The sequence below is a fragment of the Mchenga conophoros genome, linkage group LG16, assembly GCF_057382185.1.
Source record: "Mchenga conophoros isolate Kocher_MC1m ecotype Shallow Benthic linkage group LG16, M_conophoros_male_GT1.1, whole genome shotgun sequence".
NCBI lineage: Eukaryota > Metazoa > Chordata > Actinopteri > Cichliformes > Cichlidae > Mchenga > Mchenga conophoros.
The window spans coordinates 39,118,287-39,137,670 of NC_140541.1; the positions used below are offsets into that span (position 1 = coordinate 39,118,287).

Here is a 19,384-nt window from a genome sequence, read left to right on the forward strand (position 1 = left end):
GACTGCAAGTGTCCAGAGTGAGGACAGACTGAGGGAGCCACTGCTGCACATCATCTGTGAGGCTTTGCACCCCTGATGATCCACCAGGACAAACTCAGCAGTGTGTGAGGAAGAGGAGGAGGAAGAGGAGGACAGGGACAGGTGCTGCTAGGGCGAGACAGACGTCTCTCACGGAGTTCTTTAGTGCTGCAGGCAGGCAAGGTGTTCAAATAGCGCACAACTTCTGGTTTTTATTTCAATGTGATAATTGCACAGTTTGCATGAGCATTTAATCTAAGCACTGTGAACAAAACATAGAATAGATCATTAACAGCACGCTGATGCAGAGCTTCTGCCCACAGTGCTTAACACACTTCAAGAAGGTTCCTGGTTTGAATCCCAGCTGGTTCTGTCTGTGTGGAGTTTGAATTAGATAAAGTATGAACGTACAGGAGGTCAGATGTGTAAGAACATGTCACCAGTTCTCTAGTACTTGAAATGGTACCACTAGTATCTCCATACAGGCGTCTTGAGGCTGAATCACCAACAAAGACTTTTGTAGGAAATATTAAATAAATTTCAGTTCAACAAATTTTCCCTGTGTCATTTTTCATTATCACACCTGTTTCACTTAAACATTATATCAGTAATATGAGATTCTCCAGAAAACCAGACTTTTCTTCCTCTTCAGGTCTGATCAGTCAGCAGGCTGTGACTGCAAGGCCATTTCTTCTTCACTCATCCACAGATGTTTCTCCAAGCCAGCTGGGTGGGTCAGTGGCTCAGAGGCTGCAGGATGGAGGAACAAAAGAATCATTAGAATTTGAAACAACCAGAGACGAGACAGAAGGAGGCTGTCACCAAGTCTTCAGTCAGAGTCCAGAATTTATCAGGACAGAAACAGATCATCTGCAGAGGCTTATTGAAGAGTTTCAGTCAGGTTTCAGAGCTCAGCACAGAAACAGCTTTAGTGAAGGTTACAAATGATCTTCTTATGGCCTCTGACAGTGGACTCATCTCTGTGCTTGTCCTGCTAGACCTCAGTGCAGCGTTCCATACTGTCGACCATAATATCCTATTAGAGCGATTAGAACATGCTGTAGGTATTACAGGTACTGCACTGCAGTGGTTTGTATCATATCAGCTCTGTTCTGGGATGGACTAGGACGGTTGAGGCAGTGCCATGTGAGGACGCTGGTTTGTGAGCTCTGCACTCGAACCCTTGTATTTACCATATTACTCTTCAAAAATGCCGTGATATTACTTCACATACAAGAGCAACAACATATTAGAAAACAACCATCCCGGTCTATGGACAACATGCCCAAAAAAATTCAAGCCAACAAGATAGAGCAGGACATGAGGGCCTCTCAAGCAACTGCTGGCCCAGCTAGCCTAGCATGCCCAAATGCCACGGAGACAACTGTGGACGAGCAGCAGGCAATCCTGAAGGAGCTGCAATTAATGAAGCAAGAATTGCTGGAGAAAATAGATGAAAAGGCTGCAGAGACCCAAACGGAGCTGCGTAACATCACTGACAGGCTCAATAAAAGACGGGATAAGGTTGAAAGCCACACATCTGAGTTGGAAAAGGGAGTCACTGCTAATTCCGACTCTATTGCAGCTATGCAATCCAACATGAAGAAAGGGTTACCAGCGTGATCCAGCGTGGAAAAAGAGCGAGGATTTGGAGGCTAGGTCACGGCGCTGCAACGTCCGCGTTATGGGGGTAAAGGAGGGACGAGAGCAGGGAACACACCCATCTGAATATGTGTCGGAAATGCTGAAAAAAGGCTCTTGCTCCGGAAAAAAAGCCAACTCTGGATAGGGTGCACCGGACCCTCCGCACCAAGCCAACTCAAGATGACCAGCCATCGAGGGCATTTGTAGTGAAATGTCATTACCTCAGAGAAAAGGAACTACTTCTCAGGAAGGCAGCCGAGGCTGGGGTGATAACAACTGCAGACGGTGAGTCTGCCGTACTGCCGGACTTCAACCAAGCTGTGAGTAAACAGCGTGCCGCCTATACCGAGGTGAGGAATCTACTTCACAGTTGCAATGGAGTCCGCTATGGGCTGAGGTATCCAGCGACGCTGAGGATTACTACCACGGACGGACAAGAAATGAAGAAGTTCTGAAGAAGTTAACGAGCGCTTGATATATGTCCGTGCCAGGACTCGCTCACACCTGTGACTGTTCTGATTTTGTATTATGTAAATAAAACTGAACTGAACGGACTGTGTTGGATGCTTTGGAGACATCTCACTGTGGCTCCACTATATTTCTACGTGCAACCAGAAGTAGACAAAACTGCATTTGCTTTATTGAAGAAGACATCAAAAAGGCCATTAAAGTTGTGAATCTGGTGTTTTTAACTCTATAAAGTTACTAAAACATGCAGGTGGAAAGGTGAGCTGATGTCTAGTGTCGAGGAGGGAAATTATTTTACTGCTATTGTCAAATAATTGTCATTGCATTAATAATATAATCTGCAGCATGGATATTGCATTCCAAGGTTTAAACAGTGTCTCTTTCAGAAAGACTGAGTTGCAGGCTGACAGGAAGTTGTATGCAGAAGTGAAACCAGGAAGTTATTTTGAGCCGCAGGCTAAGACGAGGCTTTAACAATGTAACAGATAGCTTTAAGAAGGCCTTAAGATCAGATCATTTTATATTAAGGTTTTAGTAGAGGTTCTTGATTAAAACATTTATTTAGTAGAAGACATACACATAGTCTCAGTGAGCTTCTGGTCTGGTAAAAGGTCAGAAGTGCAACAGGTGAATTGAGAAAGAGCATGTGAGGTCGTGACACACACACATAGAGTTAAATTTATTTAGAGGAACCGTCCTTGTTGTCTCGGCAAGAAAGAGGAACAATTCATTTTAAGATAAGAACGGAAAGTACCACGCCATGAAAATAGGAGATGATTTTCTAGGTGAAAAGTCATGATGATGTTGATCTGATCTATGTATAAAATGTACTGGTGACGTATGAAGGGGCGTCAGTAAATAAACCCTGATGCTATAAAATATCTGTTCATGCTTTGATTAAGTTGAAGACTACTTCCTGTCTGCGTACAGAGTTGTCTTCCCACGCGTGTATTCATTAAAATCATCGTTTGACTTCACCCGGCCGGATCGGTGTGGTTATTCTTCGATCACCTCTTGTACCCTTCCTCAATACTGAATCTTAACATTTGGGGGCTTCGTCCGGTTATTGAGGAGGGTGAGTTGGAGGTTTAGATGGAGAAATTTGGTGGTCTTGGGTGGTCTGACGGGCAGACATGAGTTCCAGTGGTCTAAGTGAGTGGGCATAAGCCGGCTTATCCAAAAGGTAAGGCACTACCTGTTGAATTATTTCCAAAGTGTGCCAAATTGGACATGATAAAATTTAAGTCTACTCACTGAAGTTACTGGTGGGTGTCTGTTTTGATTTTGATGAAAAGAAGAAGAATGAAGAAATGAAAGCAGTAAAGTCTGCTAAAGCAGTTTGAGTCTGCCAGGAAAAAGTTTAAATATTGGGTTGAAGTCCAAAGGAAAAAGAGTTAGAGTCTCAAGTAGTTTGGTAGGGAATTGGTTATTGTGTTGGTTAGAGTCCAAATTTGGTCATAAGAGTGGACCTGAGCGGTCATTTTGTGAGTTGGAGTCTCCATTTGACCACTAGGTTGCACCTACTTCAGTTATACACTTGTTTCGGGTGTTGATTGTTGTTTCAAAATATTATAAATTATTCTAGAACGGCAGTTCGAGTCTGCTAGGAAGCGCAGAGCCCGGAGGTTACGCTCCCTCCTTGTCGTGGACGCGCGACATTGACCTCTCGGCGAAGAGGGTTAGTTCAGTGTGGTTTAGCTGTGGGGTACAGGGCATCCCGGAATTAAGCTAGGAGTTAGAGTCTCCTTACCGTTTGCAACGGTATCTGCGCTTTTTTGGACAGGAGAAGTTGGTCTTCGGGCGTGTAACTTTAACTTAACACTTCGAGGTAAGCCTTGGCTGTGAAATGCCAAAAATAGAGCTTCAGGCAAAGTTTGGGTTGGTTGACGCTTTTAAATTGAGTTAGGGATTTTAGAAATGAGGCCAGAAACAGTTAAAGTCTTGATACTGGTTAATTGGTCGCAAAAAACTCAGGGAATTTATCCGCTGGGTGGTTATGTTAAATTTGTCGAAATTGGTTAGGCGCTAAAGCTGACAGATCTGACAGTAGTTGTAAATATAAGACGTCGTTGTAATATAGAATAATAAAATTTGGTGTGAGAGATCTCTGTGTGTCGAGTCAGTAATGCACTGACTGCCTGCTGCTATTTTTGGAGGTGTGTGTGTGAGTGAAAATGCAAATGAGTAAGCAGTGAACTGTTTAAGCCACAGTTGGTTTTACAAATACTGCTGCAAACATTGTTGAGTGTGTGTTTCAAATGCCATTTATGTTTATTAGAGGACTATAAATAAAGTTTTGAGTTGCCGTAGTGGATGTATAGTAATTGACTGAGTTTGGATGTAGATATATAAATAGATTGAGTGCACTGTATATACTTAAGGCTAATACATCACTTTCAGTAGTAACTGTTCTCCAGCATTAGTTGCTGGTGGGTTTTATTTTTTCAATTTCTTGTGTGTGCGGTGAGAATTAATGGAGGTTTCAATTTTTGTTTGTTTGTTTTTTACTTGCTCTTTTTGATTATGACAAGCATGTCTAAAATACTCTTAGGAAAGTGTGTTGAGTTATATTCCTTAACTCTAGTCACAGTTTAAGTGTGAATGCGGTGACTAGAAGCTTTGACATGATGAATAAAGGTGTGAGAGGTATTTCTTGGGTGATGTAAAGTAGGACGTTTTAAACTTTGAAAGTGTTTTTAATTTGAGAGAGGCATGAGTGATGTTATAAGAGTTTAGTTTATTTAAAAGGTGTGTGTGAGAGGATTATGAAATCATTGTGTGAATGATGCTACATTTTAGGTCAAAAGTTAGTAGAATTACAGAGGGTTTGTAGATTGTAAATACAAAATAAGTTTGATTAGCCTGGAGAAACAGCAAAGCAGCTTGAGCTGCTCTGAGCAGCTGCGTGCGGTGTGTGTGTAACAGGAAATGGTGTGGGTGACAGGAAGTTTGCATGCCCATATAAGGTGATGTGTGAACAGAGGAAGTCTGAGAGAGAAGTGTGTGCGTAGGCAAAATGCAGAGTGTGTGCGTGAAATAAGGGAGTATTGTTTTTACATCAAGGTTTAGTAGAGCTAAAGTAGAATGTCACAAACAAACAAAAGAAGGTAAAATGAAGAGGGAAAGTAATGTGGTTCCCTGACCGGGAGAGAAAATAACTGACAATTACATTAATGAATAGAAAACACACATACACAAAGTGCCATATGAGAAATTATTCTAGGAAGGAGTCAGAAGTAAGATAGTTTAACATAAGATGCAATGAAGGAAGCAGCTTACATTCCTTTAATTCCCAGGGCCAGTGTGTTCCCTCCCCTGCCCACTTGGGCCCCGTATCAGGCGAGTATGGAAGGCTGGATAGCCCATGACGGGTAAGATCCCACCTCGAAACCCTGGGACAACCTAAGGCAGGCACAGTCACGATTACTCTCAGACCTGACGGGTAAGACCGCTGGGCTAGGGTGGAGGTGGAAAGTGGCAAGTGGGGCCCTACCTTCTGGCTGAGGACAAGGAATGCTGCTATTCAAGGTAGGAAATCAGAATTTGGGTTAGTAAATTTGGGGAGGAGAAAATTGACTGTTTAAAGGCAAAATTATGAAGGAGTCTGATACACTGTAAAAGCACCATATGCAAATTCACACACACAAATAGGAAATGCATTAAACTTATAAAGACAAGACAAGCTCATGGAGTTTAATGCATAGACATTGATTAAACCTGGCTAAGAACACAAACATAGGCAATGAAGAACAGCTTGCTATTTTGTATGAATGATACAATGGTGTGAATGTTTAATAAAATACATTTGAGTTTGTAATTGAGGAATAGAAGAAGCCATATGACAAAGGGAGTTATGAAAACAAAAAAGGGATTAAAGTAGTTTTAAAAAGAGTGACTTAGGAGTGCTCTCGTACTGACTGATCAACACTAGTGATCACTGTTGGAAGAAATAAAATGATTTAATGAGTTGGGAATGTTTAAACATATGTTTCTGTTGTTACAGCTTCTTGAGAGATGATTCAGTATGCAAATTAGCTGGAGTGTGTGGTGACGAAGGAACTTCCTGAGTGTGTGTGTGACTGTGACTTTCAGGAAGAGGAAGCATAGCAGAGACGAGAAGTGCAGATTGGGGTAGGAAATTTATAGTTTAGTGATATGTTGTTGTAAGGGGGTTTTATGCTGAATTGAAGTATGTTGTAGAGCATAAGGGGGTGATTATTGTGTGCAAATTGAGTGGGTTTAATGGGACTTTTGGTGTATTGAGGAGGTGAAATTATGTGGTGGCAAGACTTGTGTGTTTAAGCTTGTTGAGGTTGTTGTGGTGAGGGGTTGATTTTGTCAGTTAGGTTTGGGGTTGGTGTTTTTGTTTTTAATAAAGGGAGTTTTAGGAAACATGGACATGTCTAAAAATTGGGCCCATTATTTTGTAACAGTGCACTTAAAGAAAACCTGTCAGGTGATTTTGTTTTGTTTTTATGAGCTAACAATCAGCTCTATTTTTTTTCATTTCTGTTTTAAGCAGGCCTGCAACAGTGAATAACGGCGCTGAAAGTTCTCGGGAAGAGCAAATATAAGGCGGCTTTCCAGATTACAATTGGCTGGGGAGAAAGCTACCTGGGGACTGATCAAGGTCGTAAGTCCCTGTAAAAAGGATTTTATGCGAGTCAATCCAGTCCAAAAGCATAAAGAAATATTTTCCTATGGAAAATAAAAAATGACTGAGCTCATTTTGCTGAGGGTGGAGTATCTGATCGTGCGGGAAGCTCCACTATCAGCAAATATATGGTGTGACTGCATGTGAGTGAATGTGTGAGTGAATGTGAGGGTGAATAAACGTGGACAAACAATTTGCTTTTACCAGAAAAATTTTTGTTTTATTAGGTGGGGTTAGATTATGGGATTATAGTATATTGTTGGGAGAATGCCAAATGCTAAAGGGGAAATATTTTTTGCAGTTACCATTAATTGTAGAAACACATGACTGATAGCTGTTCTGTTTTAAGTTTATTTTTATGACATAGATTGGATCATGAGTGGGGAAAACTGAGCATTTTTGAGTTTTGTATAGTATCTTGACACATGAAATGTATCAAGATAAAGGGGGGTTTAGGGTTTAATAATTTAATTGTTTAATAATTTAGGATCATTTTAGGACCTTTTGGGTTTTTGATCATTTGGATATGGTAAAACTGAAACTGGTATTTTTAAGTTAAGGTTAAAGGATTAAAAGTGAACTTGTCACGGTTTGCGAGGCAAGCCGTGTGGAGTTGTAGAAAAGGACCCAAAAGGCGGCAGCTCTGGTGCAGGTGAATATTTATTTACAACGGTGGGCACAAAACAGCACTGGTGGAAAAACAAGAAACCGGAAACCTAAACTGGGTAAGCTAATAACACAAACCAGAAAAGAGACGCAGGGAGACCGAGGGGAAACAACACAGACAAACCAGCAACTACCATAACAGAAGACACAACTTAAATACACCCAGAGCACGGGGAGAACACAGACATAACAGGCTGGGGGAAACATGGAATAAACACAAAGAGAGACGAGAGCTCATAAATACACAGAGGGGCACAAGGGGGTAAGAGTCACAAAGGGAAAAAACACTTAGGGAACACCACAACAGGACACCTCAGAAAACCTGGCCTAAATAAGGAGCGAAAATACAAGGAACCAAGAATGCTGGGCCAACATGGCCCAGGACCATGAATCCTGTTTAGAAGATACAATGCCGGTTTTTCAAAGCTGTGAATAAATCTTAGAGGGAAAATTAGTGAGGGTTGAAGGGGTAGAGCAGCTTTGATTTTTGATCTTTAGAAGAAGTGGTTATAATGTAGGCTTACACATACAGATATTATATAGGAGGTATTTTTAGGATAAAAGGGGGAGCTTATAAATAGAAATGATTTTTATACATATTGCATTTTGTGCTTTTAAAGGAGTTGTGGCTCAAATTTGTCTCTGGAGGGTCACGAGCCTTTGGCTAGCGCTATGATTAGCCAATCTACTGTGAGGATAATATGAGTTCATGAAGGATTGCACACGCTTACAGACACAGAGTTAAGAAACACACATGACAGTATTGGTTCCAGGCAAAAGGCCTTAAATTCATTTAGCTTTTAACTGAACTTAAAGAAGGACCAAAGAGGAAGGAAAGCATATATTTTGGTTAAGTCTGATAAACTAGAATTAGGAGGTATTGTTACATTAAAGGGAGCAAAATGAAATAAAAAGGCTATACCAAAATGGGTTATAACATAGGAAATGTGAGGTTAAAATGAAGTTAACACATAGGAGTTGTTTCAAGGCAGCATTTAGCTATGATGAAATGTATACAGGAGTAATTGCTTATATGCTTAAACTTAATTGATTAAAGTGGTTGTTTTCTTTTGGAGTAGATTAACTTGCAGCAGCGACAACTTGTGCACAGGATGTTGATGATCAGATAAGGGAAAATAGAGCGAGCAACCGGACGTGAAACCAGCGCTTAAAAGAATTTTAAAGTGATGAGTAACGTTGAAGAGTATATATAAATACAAGTCAATAAGTTAAGAAGATAATTAGGATCAGGCTTTTGATTAAAGAGTCCCAGATAGGATAAGTTAGGGAGATGCAAGAAAAGGTGTTTTGTTTCCTTTGCAGAAGATCTCGGCGACCACAGGAGGGGCGAGGATCCTGGAGATCTCGAGGTTCGAGACCACCAGAGAAGGGTCTGCGTGAGGACACAATGTATTGTGACCTCTGGTGTTCCAGAGGTCAAAAGGGGGAGTGTCGAGGAGGGAAATTATTTTACTGCTATTGTCAAATAATTGTCATTGCATTAATAATATAATCTGCAGCATGGATATTGCATTCCAAGGTTTAAACAGTGTCTCTTTCAGAAAGACTGAGTTGCAGGCTGACAGGAAGTTGTATGCAGAAGTGAAACCAGGAAGTTATTTTGAGCCGCAGGCTAAGACGAGGCTTTAACAATGTAACAGATAGCTTTAAGAAGGCCTTAAGATCAGATCATTTTATATTAAGGTTTTAGTAGAGGTTCTTGATTAAAACATTTATTTAGTAGAAGACATACACATAGTCTCAGTGAGCTTCTGGTCTGGTAAAAGGTCAGAAGTGCAACAGGTGAATTGAGAAAGAGCATGTGAGGTCGTGACACACACACATAGAGTTAAATTTATTTAGAGGAACCGTCCTTGTTGTCTCGGCAAGAAAGAGGAACAATTCATTTTAAGATAAGAACGGAAAGTACCACGCCATGAAAATAGGAGATGATTTTCTAGGTGAAAAGTCATGATGATGTTGATCTGATCTATGTATAAAATGTACTGGTGACGTATGAAGGGGCGTCAGTAAATAAACCCTGATGCTATAAAATATCTGTTCATGCTTTGATTAAGTTGAAGACTACTTCCTGTCTGCGTACAGAGTTGTCTTCCCACGCGTGTATTCATTAAAATCATCGTTTGACTTCACCCGGCCGGATCGGTGTGGTTATTCTTCGATCACCTCTTGTACCCTTCCTCAATACTGAATCTTAACACTACCTTCATACTGACCTCCGACTTTGAGCAGCACGGTCTTCTCTCTCCAGAATCAGAATCAGAATCAGAATCAGAATGGGTTTATTGCCAGATGTTGAGGTTTACAACATTAGGAAATTGCTGCGGTGCTTCAGTGCAAACAATAAGAATTAAAGTGCTATGTAGAAAGAAAGATATGTGCATGAGATATACATGAGATATATACATGAGAATAAGAATTAAGAGTGCTACGTAGAAAGATATATACATGAGTGCAGGTGGTGATCAGTGCCAGACATGAAATGATGCAGTGACACAGCGTAGGGTCATGTGTTAGTGGCGGGGACAGTCATGTGGTTATTGTTCATGAGTCCAACAGCAGAGGGGAAGAAACTGTTCTTGTGGCGAGAGGTTCTGGTGCGAATGGACCGGAGCCTCCTGCCTGAGGGGAGCAGGTCAAACAGACTGTGTCCAGGGTGAGAAGGGTCAGCTGAGATCCGGGCTGCACGCCGCAGAGTCCTGGAGGTGTACAGGTCCTGCAGAGATGGGAGTCTGCAGCCAATCACCTTCTCAGCAGAGCGCACAACACGCTGCAGTCTCTGTTTGTCCCTGATAGTGGCTCCAGCGTACCACACGGTGATGGAGGAGGTGAGGATGGACTCGATGATTGCAGTGTAGAATTGCATCATCGTCCGTGTTGGCAGGTTGAATTTCTTCAGCTGCCTCAGGAAGTACATCCTCTGCTGGGCTTTCTTGATGACGGAGGTGATGGTGGGCTCCCACTTCAGGTCCTGGGTGATGGTGGTACCCAGGAAGCGGAATGAGTCCACAGAGGTGATGGGGGTGTCAGTCAGGATGATGGGGGGGAGTGGGGCTGTGTGCTTCCTGAAGTCCACAATAATCTCCACTGTCTTCTGGGCATTCAGCACCAGGTTGTTGTGGCTGCACCAGGACACCAGACGTTCGACCTCCCTCCTGTAGGCAGACTCATCCCCGTCAGAGATGAGCCCAATGACGGTGGTGTCATCTGCGAACTTGATTAGCTTGACAGACTGGTGGGTGGAGGTGCAGCAGTTGGTGTACAGGGAGAAGAGCAGAGGAGAAAGAACACAGCCCTGAGGGGAGCCGGTGCTGATGGTCCGGGAGTCCGAGACATTCTTCCCCAGCTTCACGTGCTGCTTCCTGTCCGTCAGGAAGTCAGTGATCCACCGGCAGATGGGATCAGGCACATTCATCTGGGAAAGCTTGCCTCGGAGATGGTCTGGAAGGATGGTGTTGAAGGCAGAGCTGAAGTCCACAAACAGGATCCTGGCGTAGGTTCCTGGGGAGTCCAGATGCTGCAGGATGAAGTGTAGGGCCATGTTGATGGCGTCGTCTACAGACCTGTTGGCTCTATATGCAAACTGCAGGGGGTCCAGGAGGGGGGCCGTGAGGGTCCTGAGATGGGAGAGAACTAGGCGCTCAAATGACTTCATGACCACAGATGTCAGAGCCACGGGTCTGTAGTCATTTAGTCCAGTGATCCGATGTTCCTGCTGTCGACTCTGCAGCGGTATCTTCCCATGTCGCTGACTGTTGGATGTTTAAGGGTCAGGCTGAGGTTTCCTGTCTCCAGCAGCTTTTTGCTCGTCTCTGTTCGGCCTCTGTACTCCTCGTCCTGTTTGTCAGGCTGATCTGATTTGTTCTGATACACGTGGACCATCACCATTGGTTCAGGGTCATCTCGCCACCACTTCACTCTGATGTCATCGGGGAGGTCACCTGTGGATTTGAAGGGCAGCTGGATTGACTCCTCCCCATCTTTCACCTCCATCTGACAGACTGAGGACAATGCAGCATGAAATCAGGCATGAAGAGCAAAGACAGTTTAACAGCAAACACACCAGTTTAAAAACAACACAGTAAAACTGTCACTGTCAGGGTGCTGGGCCATTGAGTTTATTTAGTATTTTTATGTTTCTGAGATCATTTGTAATTCCTGATTAATGTTCTCTTTCTGTTAGGTTCCATTCATGCCGTTGTCTTCATCTGTGTGTCTCACTCTCCAGGTCTTAGTCATGTCCTTGTGTCTTGTCTCCCTTTTCTGTTCCCATGTTCGCCTCCTTGTGTTTCATCCTTTCTCCTCTGTCTGTCATCTGCATCCATGTGTTTCTCCCCAGCCCGTCATGTGTCTTTGGTCGTGTCCAAATTCATGGGCTGCATCCTCCTGAGGACCCGGCCTTCGTGGTCTACGTGGGCCGGGTCCTCAGAAGGTCGGGTAGGCTGGAAGTAAACGGCTGTGAAATTGGACGGTCTAGCCTTCAGATTAGCGTCATCGCTGTCTCGGTGGAGTTTAATAAACTCGGCCGTTTGATCCTTGCTATCTAAAATATAACAGGACACTGGAGTAAATTCTCGACCGTCTCACACTTCTGTTTGACGTTTAGTCAGCTGTGTAAAAACCAAGGAGGAACCCACCCGGGGGATTAATAACGTTTTATTTTATCTAATCTAATAACTTTAATCTCAGCCAAACCGATTTACTCACGAACAAACAAAACACTGAAAAAAGCCCAACAATAACATTTTTAGGTTGTCTAAGTGACTTATATATTACGTTTAACCCGAGTAGCGAAAGTCCGCGGTGATCTGAAAATGATGTGCCGGGAGTTGTGCCGTTCTCGGCCGCATCAGTGACCCTCGAGCTCCCGGCTAGCTATCGAGCTGGTGGGTAGCAGACGTCTCCGAAAACGTCGAAGCACTTTTGCAAAGATGCGATATCTTGATAAACCGAGCAGATATTTGATGTTTACACAACTACTTTCTCGCCTGAAAATATGTTAAAAGTTTATTTTGTGACCCAGAAAGATTAGTAAGAGTAATTTTAAAACTTAGTAGCGGCCGCCATTGTTGGAAACTGGGATATGGTAGGCCACGAAGGACACACCCATCCTTCGAATTCGGGGAAAAGGAGGACGCATTTGTCGGCCACATTTAAAGGAGTCGATGAATTGGGACAGCCTTCGGCGCGTCGCTGTGACGTAATCGGTCTACAAATGCGGCCTCAGGAGGATGCAGCCCATGAATTTGGACACGACCTTAGTCTGCATCTTAGTGTGTTTCCTGTTTTATTTTGACAGTCTCTCGTCCCGTGTTCAGTGTGTTTGTTTCGCTTCCCTGTCTCGTCATGTCTGTCCGTCCCATGTGTTTCCACTTCCCTCATCAGCCTTCTGTGTATATACTATCTCTGCTTTTCCTTTGTCCCTCGTTAGTTTGTCTGTTCTTCTCCAATCATGTTCCTCGGCTGTTGTTTCCAATCATGTTCCACCAATAAACAGCTCGCTTTTCATTAGAAGTTAGTTTTCCCTCCCTGCACCTGCTTTTAGGTCCTCACCACTCACCGCTCCACACGATCTGCACATGTAGATGGTGGTAGTCACAGATATCCAGGGTACTCCTCACTAATTAATCCACAATGTGTGATTTCATTATCACAGCATAAAGAGTTCTTCCTGATGTATTTAAACAGCATCAGACAGCAGCAGCATCCATGACAGACAGTCTGGAGCAGCAGCAGTCGTGAAGTGACTCGTGTTTATCACATGTATGAGGTTAACGGTGTTTGGACCTGATCACAAAGGAACAGCTGATTATTTAATAGTGAGTAAATTTTGATGTTTACTGCAGGCCTGATAATGATACTCATGCACATAACTCACATCATTTCCTGTGCTGCTAACACTATCAGGATGTGTCACTCATCCTCTGAAGCTGGTGTTTACACTGACACTGACAGGAACGTGTCTTTGGTATCGTGTACAGTCCTGACCTTTGACATGGAGCTGTACTTGTTTCTTCATCAGGATGTTTCCCTCCCTGCTGCGGGCGGTGCAGGTGTAGGTGTCTGTGTCTGAATCTGTGGGATATTTCAGGGTCAGACTGAGGTCTCCAGCCTTCAGCGGGCGTTTCTTCATCTCTGTCCGCTGTCTGTAAAACCAGTGCTGCTTGTCGTGCTGGTCGGAGGAGTTCTCAAACAGGTGGATTGTCTTGTCTTTACTGTTGCTCCACTCCACTTTAGCATCTTCAGGCAGGTGAGTTATAGTTTTGCATGGCAGTTGGACAGCATTCACCTCTGCATCCACCTCCACCTGGTACACTGACAGAAAAGCAAACCACAGAATCAGCTTTGCAGGCAGCACATGGCATCATGAGCCCCCATCAATCAGCTCTATAGTCTTCAAAGGCTTTACCCCTGAACTCATGCACAGGATGTCAAAGCTGCTGGTTCCTCATAGCCACACAGCAGTGCCATGATAAACCAGGTAACAGCAGTCACATATAGAAGCTTTCAAAATACCCCAAGTATTACATTTAAAAGCACTGGGTGGACATCATTGTACTGGGAGTTAAGGGGCGAATTTTAAAACTAACCTACACCAAGGTGGTTTCTAGCGCCAATGCTAAGCAGCAAGTGAAAACTAATAGAAATGATGTTTGTTTGTTAACATTTTTACTGCCACCACACCTTTAATGATTAAGACAAAAAGCCCTGCGACAGGCTGGAGATCTGTCCAGGTGAACCCCGCCTCTCACCCTGCAGTATAGGCAGAACAGGCTGAACGGGCCCCTTTGCAGTTTTCACATCAACCAGACCCTTTGGTTGGCATCAACAAGCTTCAGGCATGATTCTGGCTGACCCTCTTTTTATGCTACCTGGGTGTTAAAGCATTGTTTTGGTTTTTGGACTTTGGACCCTGTTTATTATTGTAGTAACCTACGTCTCTTAGTCTTTATCTGATGTTGTTTCGTTTTCCTGTGGCTGGTCTCTGTCTGTTTCCTGTTTTATTGTGATAGTGTCGTGTCCCATGTACATTATGTTTAGTTTTGCTTCCCTGTTTCATTATGGTAAACGGTAAATCGCACTTTTTGGTGATGTCTACATTGTAGCCACAGCCGCCCTGGTGCGCACTGAGTCACATTCATTCCAGTTGTGTGTTCACCTGTTACCCAGCCTCTCCTTATCCTGCATGTATTTCTGTCTTCTGCAGCTTTCAGCTCTGTCTCAGTTGTTCAGGATTCTGAACTCTTCACGTTTCTGTTTTTTGTTGAGCGTCAGCACACGATCAGTGTCGTGGTCTGGTAGGTTCTGCTGGGCTGTTTTTCTTGTTTGTTTTCTTTCCCTTTTTCTAACTCGCTCTCTTTACAATCATTATCAGGTGGAGCTGCTGAGCTGGCATGAAGCTTTGGGTGGAGGTTTCCTGACAGTTCCTTCTTTCCCTCCTGCACCTGTTCCTGATCACAGTTAAGTGAGCAGGTATTATTGAGTGGTGCTGCAGCTCTCTCCTGGTTCATCTTTGCTGCATTGGTGACAGTCAGGTCCCTCATCTTTCTGTTTGACCTTAGTCACTGGCTCTTACTTTACATTTCTGTTTTCCTGCAGTATCCGGTTTGAACCTTCTGTGGAAGTTTGCTCAAGTCTCGACCCTTTTGTGGACTTTGAACTCTGCTGAAATCTGCAAAGGAACTCATTCACCTACCAGCCATCAGCCAGCTCCAACCTGGCATCCCTGAACAACTGCTTGTTGGACTAGTAACCCTCCCAAGTTCTCATTCGACTTTCCAACATAACTCCTACACTCTGCATCATGCTCCAGTCATCTTGAGACCTTTATTAACATTCGATCTCTTCTCTGGCAGAGCCACCTTTTCCCCAGCAGCTGCTTTCTCGCTCCTCTCCATGGTTGCCTTGTCCCAGTGGTTCCCAAACTTTTTTGTTAGCCCCCCTTTGTTTTACAAGAAAAATCTTACATGAGATGAATTTCTACAGTGACAGAGACAAAATGTACTGTTAATCTGACTATCTTCAGGTTTTACACGCTTACATATACACACACAGTTACTGTCCCTCCATTTACAAAGGCAGAGGCGTCACGGTGTGATTATTTTACTGTAGTTGTTTTTTCCTGTGTAATAATATTCAACATTGCTATCAATACATTTTTTTAAAAATGCCTCTCTGTGCAAAATGTGTTCAAAAACATAAACAGCTGTGGGATCCTGTTTGTCTGTGATTTGAACCGGGGGAACAAATCGTGGCAGGATCAGCCTGATGTTATTTGTATCCCGCTGTAACTTTACTGTATAAAGAGCAAACATCTCCAACATGTCAGGAGTAGTTAGTCATTACAACAAGTGTTTGAACTAAAAATCAAGAATGTGGGATCCTTGTCCGTGATTTGAAGAGCCCAGCGCTGCTCCCGATGCAGGGAAAACCAATCCTGCAGGGAGACCTACCTCAGCACCTGTGCAGGTGAAGCCAAAGGGCAGATTTGCTTCACCATATTTTCTAGTCTTTGGCTTAGAATGAAGTTGGTTTGGAAACTTATTCAGCGACGCTTCATCTCCTGCTTTGCATTTGTGTGGCCTGTAAAAACCTGTCCATTATGCCAGCAGTGTCCAAGCGTTTTTTTTTTTCCTTTCATACCGTGCGCCCCCTGCGATGGCTCTATACCCCCACTAGGGGGCGGGCCCCACACTTATCCTTCACCTTCAGTAACACATTTAAACCTGCCAACAACAACCTGAGTCCACTCCTTGAATTCGATTTGAATCACACTATGACAGTTGGAGAATTTTTACCATCATCCTGGATGGTGATAGAGACTCACCTGACATTAAATAGAGACGGAAATAAAATAAGAGACCTCCAGAAACAATGACAGTGGTGAGAACCAGGAGAACCAGCAGAACCTTAGACCAAGCTGGGAATCGTTCTGTGGAGAAACAGAAAGAACGTCATGACGTCTGACCTCTGACCTGTATCTATAGAGGATTGTTTCTGACCTTTGACCTGTAGCTGTATGTTATTCAGTGTCAGGTCTTGTGTCCCATCACTGATGGTGCAGGTGTAGTTGCCGCTGTCAGTGAGCCGGGGCTTTCTCAGAGTGAGGCTGTAGTCTCCAGTATCCAGGGCATCAGGCCTCATCGACGTCCGCCCGCTGTAATGCTGGTTTTGGCCTTGGAGGTCATCTTCTTCTTTTCTCTGGTGGACAGTTTTGGGATTGAGGTCAAAGCGGCTCCAGATCACTGTGGGATCGTCCTCGGGTATGATACCAAAGTACTGGCAGGGCAGCACGACAGCCTCCACCTCCTCGTATACCTCCAACACTGCAGCACCCTGGGAAACTGCACACCAACACAAATCAATCACATGATGTAGGTTTCTGTCAGTGTGCCCCAGCTGTGGCTGCAACTCAAATTTCAAATTCAAATTTTATTTGTCACGTACACAGTCATACACAGTACGATATGTAGTGAAATGCTTGGACAACTGCTCGTGACCTAAAGAGAACAAAAAAGGAAAAGGCTATGAATAAGATAAATATGAAAAATTAAAAAGGGTAAATTTAACTAGGAAGGAATAAAATATAAATTAAGGTTAAAAAGGAAATAACTGTACAACACAAATTAGAATGAAGGGTAAATTTAACTGGGAAGAATAAGATAAAGATAAATATATAAATTAAAGTTGAAAATAAAATAACTGTACAACACAAATTAGAATGAAGGGTAAATTTAACTGGGAAGAATAAGATAAAATATATAAATTAAAGTTGAAAATAAAATAACTGTACAACAAAATACACAATATAGAACTATATAAGAATGTATGAAGAAATCTAAATATAAATAAATATATACACAATAACAGCAGCTGTACAAGTATTAACCGGAAATGAAGAATATAGTGACCAGTGTTGTGCAAAACCAAAGTCCAGAAAGTCCAGTGTGTGTGTAAGAACTGTATGTGTGGGTCAGTACTGTGTGGTGGTGTGATTGAGAGACCGTATCGCCTGCGGGAAGAAGCTCCTCCTCAGTCTCTCTGTGTTGGTCTTCAGGGAGCGGAATCGCTTTCCTGACCTCAGCAGAGAGAACAGTCTGTTGTTGGGATGGCTGAGGTCCTTCACCATCTTCCTGGCCTTGGTCCAGCACCGCCTGCTGTAGATTGAGTGCAGGTCAGGGAGCTCGGAGCGGATGGTGCGCTCAGCTGACCGCACAACCCTCTGTAGAGCTCGTCTGTCCTGCATGGTGCTGTTCCCGAACCAGGTTAAGATGTTTCCCGCCAGGATGCTCTCTATGGTGCACGAGTAAAAGTTCCTGAGCACCTTGGAGGGCAGTTGGAAGTCTCTCAAGCGTCTGAGGTGGTAGAGACGCTGTCGGGCCTTTTTCACCACGGTGTTGATGTGACAGGACCATGACAGGTCCTGCGTGATGTGAACTCCGAGGTATTTGAAGCTGTCCACTCTCTCCACTGGGCACTCGTTGATGACGGGGGTCTGGTAGTTCCTCTCCTGCTTAGTGCTGAAGTCCACTATCAGCTCCTTTGTCTTACTGACGTTTAGAAGGAGGTTGTTCCTCTGGCACCAGTTCTCCAGATTCCTAATCTCCTTCAGGTAGGCCGTCTCGTTGTTATCAGAGATCAGGCCCACCACGACGGTGTCGTCAGCAAACCTGATGATGGTGGTGGAGCTGGTAGTGGCCACACAGTCATATGTGTACAAAGAGTACAGCAGGGGGCTCAGAACACACCCCTGGGGGGCTCCAGTGCTGAGAGTGGTGGAGGCTGAGACATGTCCGCCCATCCTTACTGCCTGTGGTCTGCCAGTTAGGAAGCTGGAGATCCACTGACACATAGATGAGCTGAGTCCCAGATGCTCCAGCTTGGTGGTGAGTGTGGAGGGAATTATGGTGTTAAATGCAGAGCTGTAGTCTATGAAGAGCATTTTAACATAATTCCCCCTTCTAGTGTCCAAGTGAGTGAGTGATGTGTGGAGGAGATGAGAGATGGCATCGTCTGTGGAACGATTTGGACGGTAAGCGAACTGTAGTGGGTCCAGTGTGTCTGGTAGTGAAGAAATGATGAAGTCTCTGACCAGGCGTTCAAAGCACTTCATCACTACTGAGGTGAGGGCTACAGGGCGATAGTCATTGAGAGAAGCAGGGTGGGGTTTCTTCGGGACAGGAACAATGATGGACTCTTTGAAGCATGTGGGGATCACCGACTGAGATAAAGAGATGTTGAATATCTCAGTGAACACAGGAGCTAGCTGGTATCAGAATCAGAATCAGAATCAGAATACTTTATTGATCCCTGGGGGAAATTATTTTTTGTTACAGTGCTCCATTTTAAACCAACATTAAGACAAGACAGACAATACGCTAACTAAGAATAGTACAATATATACATACATAAGTCACTTATAAATAAATATTTGGAAAAGAAACATGTGTAGTTGTAGCAGCAAACAGTGTGTTAAGTGGATGCGTTGTACAGGGAGATGGCCACAGGCAGGAATGATTTCCTGTGTCGTTCAGTGGTGCTTTTCGGTAATCTCAGTCTCTCACTGAACGAGCTCCTGTGACTGACCAGCATGTCATGGAGTGGGTGGGAGGTGTTATCCAACATTGTCTTTATCTTGGACAGCATCCGCCTCTCTGACACCACCTTGAGGGAGTCCAGCTCCATCCCCACAACATTGCTGGCCTTACGGATTAGTTTATTAAGTCTGTTGGCATCTGCGACCCTCAGCCTGCTCCCCCAGCATGCAACAGCATAGAGGATCGCACTGGCCACAACAGACTCATAGAAAATCCTCAGCATTTTCTGGCAGATGTTGAAGGACCTCAGTCGCCTCAAAAAATAGAGACGACTCTGGCCCTTCCTGTAAAGTGCTGTGGTGTTTTTAGCCCAGTC

General features: G+C 43.8%; 1 protein-coding gene across 1 annotated transcript; it reads right to left on the reverse strand.

Annotated features, from left to right (window-relative positions):
• Window positions 1-388: 388 nt before the first annotated feature.
• Window positions 389-16,943, reverse strand: LOC146557334 (uncharacterized). The gene is made up of 6 exons (XM_085250319.1): window positions 16,474-16,943; window positions 16,299-16,403; window positions 13,460-13,786; window positions 11,179-11,472; window positions 9,688-9,723; window positions 389-768 (listed from the first exon to the last, which is right to left on the reverse strand). Exons 1-6 carry the CDS (start codon window positions 16,613-16,615, stop codon window positions 677-679), a joined length of 996 nt encoding a protein of 331 aa, XP_085106445.1. The 5' UTR covers window positions 16,616-16,943; the 3' UTR covers window positions 389-676.
• Between the last annotated feature and the right edge of the window lie 2,441 nt (window positions 16,944-19,384).

Coding starts and splice junctions, on each gene's coding strand:
- LOC146557334 (XM_085250319.1), bottom strand. CDS start 16,615: ATGAGGCCTGATGCCCTGGATACTGGAGACTACAGCCTCACTCTGAGA. Junction 16,404..16,473: donor CATACAGCTACAGGTCAAAG/GTCAGAAACAAT, acceptor GTTTCTCCACAG/AACGATTCCCAGCTTGGTCT. Junction 11,473..13,459: donor AGTACAGCTCCATGTCAAAG/GTCAGGACTGTA, acceptor CATTGTCCTCAG/TCTGTCAGATGGAGGTGAAA.